This window comes from Muscardinus avellanarius, assembly GCF_963383645.1.
Source record: "Muscardinus avellanarius genome assembly, chromosome: 3".
In the NCBI taxonomy this organism is placed as follows: domain Eukaryota; kingdom Metazoa; phylum Chordata; class Mammalia; order Rodentia; family Gliridae; genus Muscardinus; species Muscardinus avellanarius.
In genome coordinates, this window is record NC_137788.1 from 145,562,183 (window position 1) to 145,575,866 (window position 13,684).

At 44.4% G+C, this 13,684-nt stretch overlaps 1 protein-coding gene across 2 annotated transcripts in view; it reads right to left on the reverse strand.

The window, feature by feature from the left end:
- The window catches only part of LOC308260840 (endophilin-A3), a gene marked incomplete at both ends in the record, with an annotated part of 376,419 nt that extends 364,585 nt beyond the window's left edge, over positions 1 to 11,834 (reverse strand). For both annotated transcript variants that reach the window (XM_080692395.1, XM_080692396.1), the window contains one exon: positions 11,790 to 11,834. In XM_080692395.1, coding sequence (XP_080548521.1) covers positions 11,790 to 11,834 — 45 coding nt within the window. The remainder of the gene's footprint in view (positions 1 to 11,789) is intronic.
- Positions 11,835 to 13,684: the final 1,850 nt, after the last annotated feature.

Below are 13,684 nucleotides of genomic sequence, written 5' to 3' on the forward strand. Positions count from 1 at the left end.
CCAAATTTGGCAAAAGGCACTTGTCTATCCATTCAAGAAGCTAAGTGAACCCCAAATAGGAAAAAAAAAATCCTCAAGACACATCATAGCCAAACTTCTGAAAAATAAATAGAAAAAACATCTTGAAAACAGTGAGAGATAAATCACACCTAACCAGTGTAAGAAAACAGACTCAGATTATAGTACATTTCTCATCAAAAATCATGGCTAAAAGAAAAAGACTGGACAAATTAAATTCAGCAGAACTTAGTTACGCAGAGATCAACTGGACAACACTAAGAACCAGAGAGGTTCCGAGTGTTCTGCCCGGCAGCGTGAGCTATTATAGGCAGAACCTGGAGCCACCTGATTGGCTACAGTGAGGCCAGTTGCTTAATGTGAATCTGCCTGTGACTGGCTGAAATACTTCTTTTTATTCTACTCTTAAGTTAGGTTTCGATTTAAGTCGTAAGTGAGGTTGTGGCTCATTGTGTAGAAACTCAAAGTATCCAGACAGCCTCAGACTCACGGTCTCCCACTTATTTAACTTAACTTCATGGAGACCAAAGGTGGCACAATATTTCCCAGGAGCTAAAAGGAAAGAATCATCAGCCCAGAATCCTGTATTCAAAGTAATATCCTACCGGGCATGGTGGGCACCCTTGTAATCCCCATGCTTGGGAGGCAGAGACAGGAGGATCACGCAGGTTTGAAGCCAGCTGCGCTGGCTTAAGAGATCCTGTTTCCAAATAAAAATATTTTAAAAATAGGTCTGGGCGTGTAGCCCGGAGGTAGAAGGGCTTCTAGGAACCCCAGTACCACCTAAAATAAATATATATATATATATATATATATATATATATCCTTCAGGAATGAAGGAGATATCAAGACATTCTCAGATGAAATTAAGAGACTTTCACCAGCGGACTTACTCTAAAAGTGGGGATAACGAAGGTTCTCTTAAACAGAAAACAATAGAAGGAAACTTAAGACATCAAGAAGAAAGAACAAGATAAGCAAAAATATGGGTAGAGAATATATTTCTTCTCCTCTTGGGTTTTCTATATTATGTTTGATGGTTATAACACTGTCTGATATACTTCTAAATGTACAGAGGAAAGCATTTAATATAATTATATTACAAATTGAGGAAGATGATCAGAGATTAAAGAAAAGTAAGTTTTCCAACTTTCACTTTAACTCTTAAAGTAGTAACACTAGCAGACCATAATAATTTATTTACAAATAATAGAATGTGTAGAATATCTACTACTAACCTATACAAAAAGATAACACAGATCTATAGGTACATAACCTATACATACCATATCAAAATAAAATTCAAAAATATGTCAACAGATACACAGAAAGGCAGGGTAAGAAAGAACTAGAGCACAGTCAACAAATAAAAATAAATATATAGCCGGGTGTGGTGGCACACGCTTGTAATCCCAGCATTCAGGAGGTGGAGACCAGAGGATCGTGGTTTGCAGACAGACTCAGCTACTTAGCGAGACCCTTCGCAACTCAGTGAGACCCTGTTTCAAAAATAAAGAGACTAAAAGAACTAGGGCTGGGGGTGTACCACAGGGGTACAATGCTCCTGAGTTCCATCCCCAGTACCTCAAAAATAAATAAAATTTTTAAATACACACACACACACACACACACACACACACACACACACACACACAAAACACATATACATACATAGCCAGGCATGGTGGCCCATGCTTATAATCCCAGTACTTGGGAGGCTGAGACAGGAGGATTGCAGGTTCAGGGCCAGCCTCAGCTACTTACTTAGGCCCTCCAAAACCTAGTAAGAACTTGTTTCAAAATAAAGAATAAAGTATAGGGCTTGGGGTATAGTTGGGTATAATATATATGATATATATATATATTATATATCATATATATAATATATATCATATATATATTATATATATATGGGTTAGGGCTATATATATAGGGTACAGAGAGAAAGATATACATATTATCTCTATATATAAAATGGCAATCTTAAACTTTAATATGTAAATAATTACATTAAATATAAATGATCAAAAATAACCATTAAAAGACAGACTAGAAGAGTGGTCTAAAAAATATGACCTAATTATATGCTATCTCCAAGAAACACACTTCAGATATTATAGTATAGCCAGGTCAGAAATGAAAAGAAAAAATATATACCATGTAAACATCATACAAAAGAAGGTAGGTTGGCTATCTTAATATCAGGTAAAATAAACATCAGACAGAACAAAGACATTTACCAGAGACAGAGAAATGACATTAAAAGGTTAGGTTTTAAAATGCTAATGGAAGGCCAGGGCGTGGCGCAGGCTTGTAATCCCAGCATTTGGAGGCAGAGACCTGTGGTTCAAGGACAGCCTCAGCTACTTAGCAAAGCCCTTCCCAACTCAGTGAGACCCTGTTTCAAAATATAAAAATATGGGGGTATAGCTCAGAGGTAGAATGCCCCTGGGTCGTCTCCACTACTGCAAAAATAAATAAATAAATACATAAAATAAAATAAAATAAAAATACTAAAAATAGGACTGGGGGTGTAGCTCAGAAGTACAATGCCCCTGAATACTAAAAATAGGACTGGGGGTGTAGCTCAGAAGTACAATGCCCCTGGGTTCCATCCCTGGTACTGCAAAAAAACAAAAATTTAAAAAATAATAAAATGTTACCCAGGCGTGGTGGCGCACGCTTGTAATCCCTGCGCTTAGGAGGCTGAGACAGAAGGATCGCACAGGTTCGAAGCCAGCCTCAGCTACTTAGTGAAGCTCTCAGCAACTTAGTGAGACCCTGTTTCCAAATAAAGTATAAAATAGGTCTGGGAGTATAGCCTAGAGCTAGAAAGCCTCTGGGTTCCACCCCAGTACCACACACACACACACACACACACACACACACACACTAATAATAATAATAATAATAATAATAATAATATGCTAATGGGAGCCACCTAAGACTTGCTCACAAAAGAATGACAAGGTATGAGATGCATTTTTTAATTTTTGTTTTATTTTTATTAGCATGTATTAATTATATATGTGAATAGAATTTAATTTTAAAATTCAATTTCAACATGGTCATACGACACATGCTAATCAAATCTAGTCTCCCTTTATCCATACCTCACCCTTCCCAACCTCTAGTAGTTCTACACGCAGATCAGTGCTCTTTTTTAGCTTCTACACATGAAAGACGATGCGGTATTTGTCTTTCTATCTCTGGTTTATTTCACTTAACATCTTGCATTGCAGTTCTATTTTTTGCTACAAATGAAGGATTCCATCTTCTTTGTAGCTAAATAATACTGCAGTGAGTGTGAGTGTGAGTGTGTGTGAGTGTGTGAGTGTGTGTGTGAGTCACATTTTATTTATCCATTCATCCACGGAAGGACACCTACATTCATTCCATATCTTAGCTATTGTGAACGTTGCAATACACACCAGGGGTGCAGGCGTCATTCTGGCACGTTCGTTTCATCTCTTTTGGGTACATGTCCAAAAGTGGGGTTGCCGGTTCATTTCAAATTATAATTTTGTTGTTTTATTTTAGGAACTTCAGTACTATTCTTCATAAGGGCTCTACATTCCCACCAACAATATATATGAGTTCCTTTTCTTCATTTTCTCTGGCATTTGTCTTGTTTTGTTTTGTTGTTTGTTGGTTGGTTGGTTGGTTGGTGGTACTGGGGTTCCTGGAAACCCTTCTACCTCGGGGCTACACTCCCAGACCTATTTTTATATTTTTTATTTGGAAACAGGGTCTTGTAAGCCAGGGAGGCTGGCTTCTAAACGGCGCGATCCTCCTGTCTCCACCTCCCAAGCGTGGGGATTACAAGCCTGCGCCACCACGCCCGGCTGGTTTTGTTTGATATACATTTTTTTAAGGAGCATCCTGCTGTGGGTAGTCAGATTGTAGTTGGTAGGAAAAAAGGTCTGTAAATGGGTTATGAGGCTACTGTATCATGTCAAAAACTGACGGCCAAGACCAGGATGGTAAGAGCAGAGATGGAAAACAGGGAATGGATTAAGGGTATATTTTCAAAACAGAACCAGGAAGTTCTAGTTAGATAAAAAAAAAAATGCCCCCTGAAGAATTCATATATTAACTTTTAGAGTTAGGGTTTGGTTTAGGGTGATGATGTAACTAGGTCATGAGGGCTGTCTTCTTCTCAGTAAATAAATCCATTGTAATGGATTCACTGGGTAGTAACCTAGGTCAGTGAGTTGTGGCGAGAGAAGGTGGGTCCCTAAGGGTGTGGCACTGGGTCCTAGGATTTACTTGTTTGCTCTCTCTTGCTTCTGGCCTCCATGATGTGAGAGCAGAGCTGTCTGTCTGTCTGTCTCCTTCCTGCCGCCATTCCCTGAGCTCCACAGACCCTGACCACTCATGGATTGAATCTTGCAATCTCCAAAAACTGTGAGCAAATACATCTTCCTTTTTCTAAGTTGTAGGGCCAGTTGTATTTTTAAAAATTATAGCAGTGATAATGCTGACTGGGACAGGCTTTACTTAAGAAGCTGAGCAAATATTTGAGCCCATCAGTAGAAAAACATGTTGGAATGGAAGGAATTTAAGAGTTCAGGCTTGGACTTTAAGTTTGAGATTCTTTTAAATATCCAAAGAGAGAAATGATTAAAAAAAAATAGATTTGTAAGTCTGTATTCAAGAGGAACATCTGGGCTAGAAATGTAACTTGGAGGGTAATCAATAGATACATCGTATTTCAAGGTGTGTGGCTAGGTAAGCCACAGTGAGAACATGGAGCTGGAGAAGAGGAGATGCCAGGTCCAGAGCCCTGAGATACTCCAGGATTTCACAGTCAAGTGGATGAGGCATTATTAAAGGAAACTTAAAGGACAAATCACTGAGTCCAGGGGGAAACTGAGCAAGTGTAGAAGCTGTTGCACTAAGAGAATGGTCTACTGGGTCAGGGGATGCTGGCAAGTTTAGCTGGGGAAGTGACCATCAGTCTGGGAAAGTGAAAGTGTCCCAGAAAGCCACTGGAATGGGTGAGAAGGGAATGGGGAGGGGATGTAAGGCAGAGAGGACCACGAACTCTCTCAATGCATGCTGCTGAGCAAGGGAAAGAGGAACAGAACAGGAAGGAAGGATCAAAGACCTTTCTTTTTGCAGAATAGGAGACACTCTACACATGTCATGTCTGCATGCTGATGAAAATGACCCAAGGGAGAAGAAAAGTACTTCAGAAGAGAGAAGCAACCACAGGATGGAAGCCCTCCAAAACTGAGAGTGTGGGGTTGGAAGAGCCTCTCCAGATGTGTCCATTGTTCCACTCGGAAGCAGAGAAGCACCTACACCAGAGCCAAGGGGACCCTCTGGACTTCTGAGTTGTGATCCGTAAGGAAGAAAGACCGCCAACAGGGATGGTGACAGACGTCAGACTCAGGAGGGAGTGCCCAAGTCCCACAGCCTGGAACAGCAGTTCTACCTCTGGTGGAGCCTGGGGCAGTCAACACGCTTGGGGGCACCAGCTTTTGAGAAAGATTTACCCAGTGCCAGGGCCACTGTCCAACAGATCAGAAAGAAAATCAGACAGAACAACAGAGGGCTCCAGAAGGTCACTGGATGCTGGTGCTGCAGTAAGACAAGGCTGGGTGATTTGGGGACTGAAAAGGAAGAGTCACTGGGAGGGCATTTCACAGGAGGACCACAGTAGTTAGGACTGAAAAATGCCTCCCTGGTCTCATTCTTCCCAGGCCCTCCCCACCCCAACTCAGCACCATCCCAGGCTTTCACTGGGAAGCAAAATCTAAATATCCATGTTTTCTTAATGTAGAATCTCCAGAATCTGACCATCTAGTTCTCTTTAGTGATTGTTATATTTCCTAAGTAAAGCTGGCCAATATAACTTCCCCAAATACACCTAAGATACCTGCACACATGTCAACTTTGGAAAATATAATTTCCATTAGCCGGGTATGGTGGCACAGGCTTATAATTCTAGTACTTGGGAGGCTGAGACAGGGGGATTGAGCAGGTTTGAAGCCAATTTCAGCTACTTAGTGAGGCTCTCAACAACTTAGTGAGACCCTGTTTCCAAATGAAGTATAAAATAGGTCTGGGAGTTTAGCCCAGAGGTAGAAAGCCCCTGGGTTCCATCCCCAGAAACACAAACAAAAAACAAGATAGATGATAGATAGATAGATAGATAGATAGATAGAATCTCCATTCAATTTGTTAGTAAAGCTAAAAACTAATTTTAAATAACAGAAGGGGTAATCTTTACTTTCACATATATTTTAAGTGAAATTCCAAATGATACCCTGAGATACATTTATCTTATAGAACAAAAAGTTACCAGTTACAAAAAATGCTTGGATTACTTTGTATCCTTCAGACATTAAAAAAAAAATCCAAATCAATTTTGTATAGACATCTTCTCTAGCACCCTGATTTTAAAAACAAAACATAGATTTATGAATTAATTAATCAAGAAAAATCTGTAAAAAGGAGTAAGAGTGCTTTAGCTTTAATATATTTTCTGATGCATCTTAGAGGAAAAAAATAAATCATTATGGATTTTACAAAGTGCATTTTATCTTTCTCCCTAATGATAAAGTGAAACAAGAGACATTCATTGTCTCCCTAGAGAATCTCATAATTTACAGAGATACCTTCTCTGGAGCATTCATCCTAAGTGGCTGCCCTGTGCAATCAGTGATGATAGGGAATATGCCTAGGCCCCTAATAACCACTTTTTATTTTTCTGGTTAATGCATTAAAAGAGAAAGAGGGAAAGTGACCAAAAAGCTATGCTAAGGGCCCCCCCATTCCCCACTATGTTGCTGAATCACATGACAGAGGCTAAAGGGGCTGTCACAGCCTATAGGGTATCATCACTAGATGGTTATTGGGAAAGAAGCAGAAAAGGAAGAGAGATGAAGACTGGTCCCCAGCCTTTGAGAGGGATGTGGAATAGGGCCCTAGGCAAGAAATGGAGAGAACATGGCCATTAGTACAAGGTCCTGAAATCCCTATTAGTATAAGGTCCTGAAATGGAGAAAATGTGTACAATGTCCAGATGAGGGTATGCACTGGCCTGGCCCCCCTTCACCAATAACCTGCTGCCAAGAAACTGCACAAAACAAGCATAACAAATACACATCAGTGAATGGCAGACCTAATGAAATTGTTGTAAGTTATATTTCTTATTGGTCAGGCACTGTGTTTAACAAGAAACCAAAATGCCACCTCTAAGTTATTTGTCTTAACTTCTAATAGCTCAAGCTGTATCCATACCAGGAGGAGAATAAAAAGCTCTATTTTAAAAAATTCTGTTGAGGGCCACGCGTGGTGGCGCACACTTGTAATCCCCGCGCTTGGGAGGCAGAGACAGGAGGATCGCGCAGGTTCGAAGCCAGCTGCGCGCGCTGGCTTAGGAGACCCTGTTTCCAAATAAAAATGTAAAAATAGGTCTGGGAGTGTAGCCCGGAGGTAGAAGGGCTTCCAGGAACCCCAGTAAGACCAAAAAAAAAAAAAATTAAAAAAAAATTCTGTTGAGAATTTTTTAAGTATTTAATTACAGACTTAGTACACCTGGGTTTGAATCCCAGCTGCTGAAGCAAAGAATTGACTTAATTGTGTAAGAAACTCATCTGATACTCCTTATTTTTGTTTATTTTATCTTTCTCCTGTTAGTCTCCATTTGCTGCTAAAATAACCCATAATTTATCTCTGGGGTTTACAGCTCATACTCTATAATGTTTGTGATCTTTTTCTCAACAACAGGTATACAACGACAGGTAAAGTCTCAGGGAAAAAAAAAAAAGGACCAGTTAACCAGAAGGTTTTGAGTAGTTTAACCTTGCCTATTATTGAAATATTATGTTTGCCACGATTCTGACACCTTTATCTATAAAAGGGCCACTTTATCAACTTCGTTTTTCTCTGAAATGCTTTAATTACTTAATTTCAGAACTGGGATGATACACACACATGCACACATGTACATACATACGTGTGCTTTATGGAGACATAATTCACAAACCACAATTCGCCCAGTAAAACATACAGCCCGATGGTTTTTAGTAGACTCATAGTTTTGCAACCATCACAATTCATTTTTAAAACAGGGATATGGCCGGGCGTGGTGGCGCACGCTTGTAATCCCTGCGCTTGGGAGGCAGAGACAAGAGGATTGCGCTGGTTCGGAGCCAGCCTCGCTGTCTTAAAAGACCCTGTTTCCAAATAAAAAATATAAAATAGGTCTGGGAGTGTAGCCCGGAAATAGAAGGGCTTCCAGGAACCCCAGTACCGCAAAAAAATAAAAATAAATAAAATAAATAAAACAGGGACATGCCTTCAAAACCCTCTAGTTTATCATACAGAGAGAAAAACAACATCCAGATGAGTTAAGTCATATTTGCAAGGCCACAGAGCTGAGCAGTGACTGAGTCAGGCCTGAGTCCCAGAGAATTACTCAGCCAATGACATCATCCAGGACTCCCTATCCTGTGCCCCCTGGCAAAGCTCTGCATGAGTTAAAACCTACCATTAAGATGTCTGAGAAAATGTGACTTTCTTTTATTACTGTGTTCCCTCATATTAATTCTCTAGTCTAATTTTTTTCCTGTTCTTTTTAATTTTTTTTTCTGGTCTAGGAATAGAACCCAGGGGCATTTGACCTCTGAGCTACACCTCCTGCCCTATTTTTTATTCTTTATTCTGAAACAGGGTCTGAGTTACAGAGGGCCTCACTAAGTAGCTGAGGCTGTCCGCTAACCGCAATCCTCCAGTCTCAGCCTCCCGAATGCTGGGATTCCAAGCGTGCGCCACCACGCCTGGCTCTTAAATTATTTTTTGACTTGTTCTATTTATTTATTTATTTATTTCCTCCAAGTTACACCCCCAGCCCTATTTTTTAGTCCTTTTTATGTTTGAAACAGGGTCTCACTGAGTTGCGAAGGGCCTAAGTAGCTGAGGCTGTGCGTAAACTGTGATCCTCAGGTCTCTGCCTCCCAAATGCAAGGATTACGAGTGCGCACCACCACACCTGGCCCAATTTACTTATTTTTTTAACATTATTTGTGTGCTTTTATTGGTGCATTATAGTCTCACATCATAATGTAAATCATGTTGACAATGACATATATGTACACGCTCTTGGTGCCCCCCCTCCCCACTTCCCTCTCTCCCAATACAGAGTACCCAGATTGCTAGTCTAATTTTTCCAACAAACCTGTTGTACTGAAAAATTTCCTAGAAAGATTTCTAGGACAGATTTAAAATTTATCTCTTGGGCACTTTAGCCACAAATGTTAGTGAGCCCAGAAAAAAAAAAAAAATCAATGATCTTTCAAATGAAGTCTCAAATAATTTCAGCTCATACAGAAAAAATCAGCCCCTTGGCTCAATTTATTTTTAACGAACTGATCCTAAGTTATTAAATCAAACTACTTATCACTAGCATACTATTCTCCAATGCCAATTACTTCTGAGGATTTCGACCATTCATTCTGGTGAGTGATAAGAAACCAACCTTAATTATCCCAGAGCTTAACTTACATCTTGGTTATCTCTGAGATTTGTTCCTATGAAGTCTACACTCAATAGAAGAAAAAAAAATCTTAAAGATTCATTTCCTTCCAACACTAAGAAAACCAATGTAAGAACAGACAGTGGTTACCCTGGCTCTGGCCTGTCTGTGGTGGCCATTGGCCACCCAGCTGCCCAGACCATTGAAACTCCTCCACTCTTGGCGCACAGAAGTGCTCGCTGGTTGCTCCTACCTTTAAACACCCGTCCCCATTTCTATGACACTTTTCTCTTGTATTTTATTAGTTCTTTCCTTCCTGTGTTTCTCTACCTTGAAACTTCATGCATTCAATTAATATTTACTAAGTAACCTGTGTTCATCAAGCACTAGGCTAAACATTGTCCTTCAATGTGGGTGCTCCTGAAGTGCGTAGATAGCCCACTGTGCATTTACTTTTTTTATTATTAATACTGGATATTGAACCCAAGGTCATTCTACCTCCAAACTGCACCCCCAGCCAGCCTTATTTTACTTTTTAGTTTGAAACAGGGTCTCACTAAGTTGCTGAGGCTCATCTCAAACCATGATCCTCCTGTCTCAGCCTCCACACCTGGGATTACAGGTGTGGACCACCACACCCAGCTAGCATTTAATTTTTAAAACTCCATTTAGGCTAGAAATTCCTCAAAATCAAGAGCCTCGCCCAGGGTGGTGGTGCACGCTTGTAATCCCCATACTTGGGAGGCTGAGACAGGAGGATCGCACAGGTTTGAAGCCAGCCTCAGCTACTTAGTGAGGCTCTCAGCAACTCAGTGAGACCCTGTTTTCAAATAAAATATAAAATAGGTCTGGGAGTATATCCCAGAGGTAGAAAGCCCCTGGGTTCCACCCCCAGTACCACCAAAAAAAAAAAAAAAATCAAGAGCCTCAGTCTTGGACTCACCCCATGGACCCAACAACCCAGCAGGTTGAATATGTGCACCTGTTGCAGGAGGAGCCGCATCTAGATGTTCCACAGACAAAGTGCTGGGGCCCAAACGTGAATCCATCATCTCTGCCCCCATCTAACTGGCCTCTCCTCCAGGGCTCCTGTGCCCTGAATAGCACCGCTGTTCATCCAGGGTCTCCAAACAGCCTGCCGGGCTTCCTCCTGGAAGGATGTGAGGGGACGGCAGAGCTTTCCAGCTAGGATGGATGCTAAAAGACTCGTCTAATTCCAGCTGCATTTCATGAACCAATTTGTTGGAGAAGCAGGACGAGGCCTCATTACAAATGTGGCTTCAGAATGAAATCTGTGCACCTGGGTTCTTGCAAAATTGAGAGAGGCAGGCAGACAGACAGAGCAGGAGACCCAGGGGTGCGGGAAGAGACTAGGCTCCTCTACAGGGTGAGCTCGGCCATTGCTGGCAGAGCCTGCAATGTTGGAAACAAATTTGCCTGTCGTGCACAACACACACACACACACACACACACACACACACACACACACACACACACACACACACACACACACTTCATGACTCCTGTTTGCTCTGCAAAGAATGCCCTCCTCTCCTTCCACACCCCCAACCACAATTCCTCCCCATACTTGATTTCAAACGACTCGACTCGTATCCTCCTCGGGGAATCTCCCCTCCCCCCTCGCCCCCGCTGTGTTTTCTGCCACCCCTGTGCGCGGAGGTGTGTCTGGCAGCGGTTTGTTTACGCGTCTGTCTCTGGGTCCCCACCACACAGTCATCCCGGTGCTCAGCCAGGGCCAGCCCTGGGAAGACCTGGAAGAGGGAAGGACCGCGCTTAGAGCCCGGGCTGGGGAGCCTTGTGCAGACCACCGTGTCCATTTCCAGGCGCGCGATGGGAGCGCACGGGCCCCGCCGAGCGCCATGCGCACAGCATCCCCGGAGGCGCCAGGGCCCGAGCGGCCGCGGGAGGCGACTAGACGCGCCCCGAGGCTCTCCAGCTAAAAGGCTGGGGTCTCCAGGGAGGTCCGCCTGCGCCGTCCTCCCCGAGGTCCTCCTCCCATGGCGTCTTGGAGTCACCCTGGCCTTCCACGCCCACTGCCTCCGGCGCGGGAGACCTCGGGCCGCCGCTCCGCTCTCCCCCGCAGAACCTCTCGGATGCACCGCGCGGGGACCGGGAGGAGGGGGCGCCGTGGAGCAGGGCGAGAGCCGACGGCTTCGGCCGCGGCGGGAAGCCCCGGAGCCGGGAAGCCCGCGGGGTCCGGGTCCCCAGGCCCGGGGGCCTCCGCAGCCCGCTCGCCCCCTCCCTCGTCCTGCGCGCCCCCTACCTGGCTGGCTTTGTGGAACTGCTTCTTCAGACCGGCCACCGACATCGCGACGGCGCCGGGCCGGAGCGGGGTCCCGCGGACGCTTGGTGGAGGCGCGGAGACAGCGGCGCCCGGGCAGGTCCCCGCGCTGGGCTCCCCGGGCCGCCCCCACGGCCACCGCCACGGCCGCTGTCACACTAGCACGCGCGCACGCAGATGGCAACACCGCGTTCCAGGGCCCGGCGCAGCCCATTGGCCAAGCCGCGGCGGTATGCAAATGAGGCCGCTGGGAACGCCCACGCTTCATTGTTGCGTGGAGACCTCTTGGACCCGAGCCTCAGGGAGCAAGGCCTTGAAGCAAGCGGGGACGCGCAGGGATGCTGGTGGGCGCGCGGGGCGAGTGCATTTGCCTGGAGATTGTCACCGGCCGGGGGAGAGATTGTCACCAGACTCAGCAATTTAGTGAGCCCCTGTTTCAAAAAAAAATTTTTTTAAATAAGGGCAGGGGTGTAGCTCAGAAGTAGAATGCCCCCAACCCCTGCCTCCAGGACCAGATGTCAGACCTGCGTTGCTCACAGGCAAAGACATCGCTTCCCTCCAGCTCATTTTCCGCAGATGTAGGTTTTAGGCAAGGGATGCTTGGAAATGCTCCTAGAGCGAGAGAAAAGCCGAGAACTGGGGCCTAGAGGAAGCGGTGTGTGGGCGGCGAGATGCGGTGCTTTCGGTGCAATCTGTCCAAGAGGATTGGGTCCTCTGGGAGCCTAGTTATTGGGTGATCTATAAATAAATATAGTATTCAGAGCTCCTTGCCATCTGCATTAAGAGCAACTACCAGGCGTGGTGGCTTACACTTGGAATCCCAGTACTTGGGAAGCTGAGACAGGAGGATCGCAGGTTTGAGGCCAGACTCAGCAATTTAGTGAGCCCGTTTCAAAATTGTTTTTTTTTTTTAAAAAAAAGGCAGGGGTGTAGCTCAGAAGTAGAGTGCCACCAATCCCTGCCTGCCCAGTGTGTAATTTAGGTCACTTAGCACGGGGTCAGAGGTCAGCACTCCCACTGGAAGGCCCAGCCAGGGACCTGAAGCACTGCACTGATTGACCCTTCGGTCATAGCTGTCCCCAGCAAGCCCACCATCCTCTCAGAATCTGGTTTTCAAAAGCCCCCTGGCTTAATAGAGATCCTGGAACAAACGCTCTATGAGTCTGACTTGGGTTAACACTGTTAACTTGACTGGCCAAGAGGTGGGCAACACCAGCCCCAGGTAGATAAGAAGATATGTTAGAATAGCATACAGTAAGATGATCTGTCCACAGAGCAGCCCACCCCACGCCCCACAGGGTAGCTGCTAAGCAGGAGAGGCAACTAAGTGCAGGGCCAGTGGCCCCCTTTGATCTGGCTAACCCAGGGCCATGTAGACCATGCTCCACCACCTGCTTTCGCCATGCCCAAGAGCAGTGTGTGTGTGTGTTTGTTTATTTATTTGTTTGTTTATTTATTTAGTGTGGTACTGGGAATGAAAGCCAGGGGCCTTCTACCTCCAGGCTACACCTCCAGACCTATTTTATAATTTATTTGGAAATAGGGTCTAAGATGCTGAGAACCTCACTTAGCTGCTGAGGCTGGCTTCGAGCCTGCGATGGTCCTGTCTCAGCCTCCCCAGTACTGGGATGACAAGCCTGCGCCAACACGCCCAGCCCAAGGGCAGTTTAAATAGCGCAGGCTCAGAGAAACTCAGCCAAGGCCATCTGCCGCGTGCCCTTTGGGAAGAATGTGGGTTTTTCATTGTCATGTCTTCCATAAAATGTATATTCACATTTCCTACTTTAGTTAATTTTGGTAATTTATCTCCTCAATTTAATGAATCAGTGATAGAGCTATAGATCATATTCTCCTGATTTTGAAAAAATATTTATAAA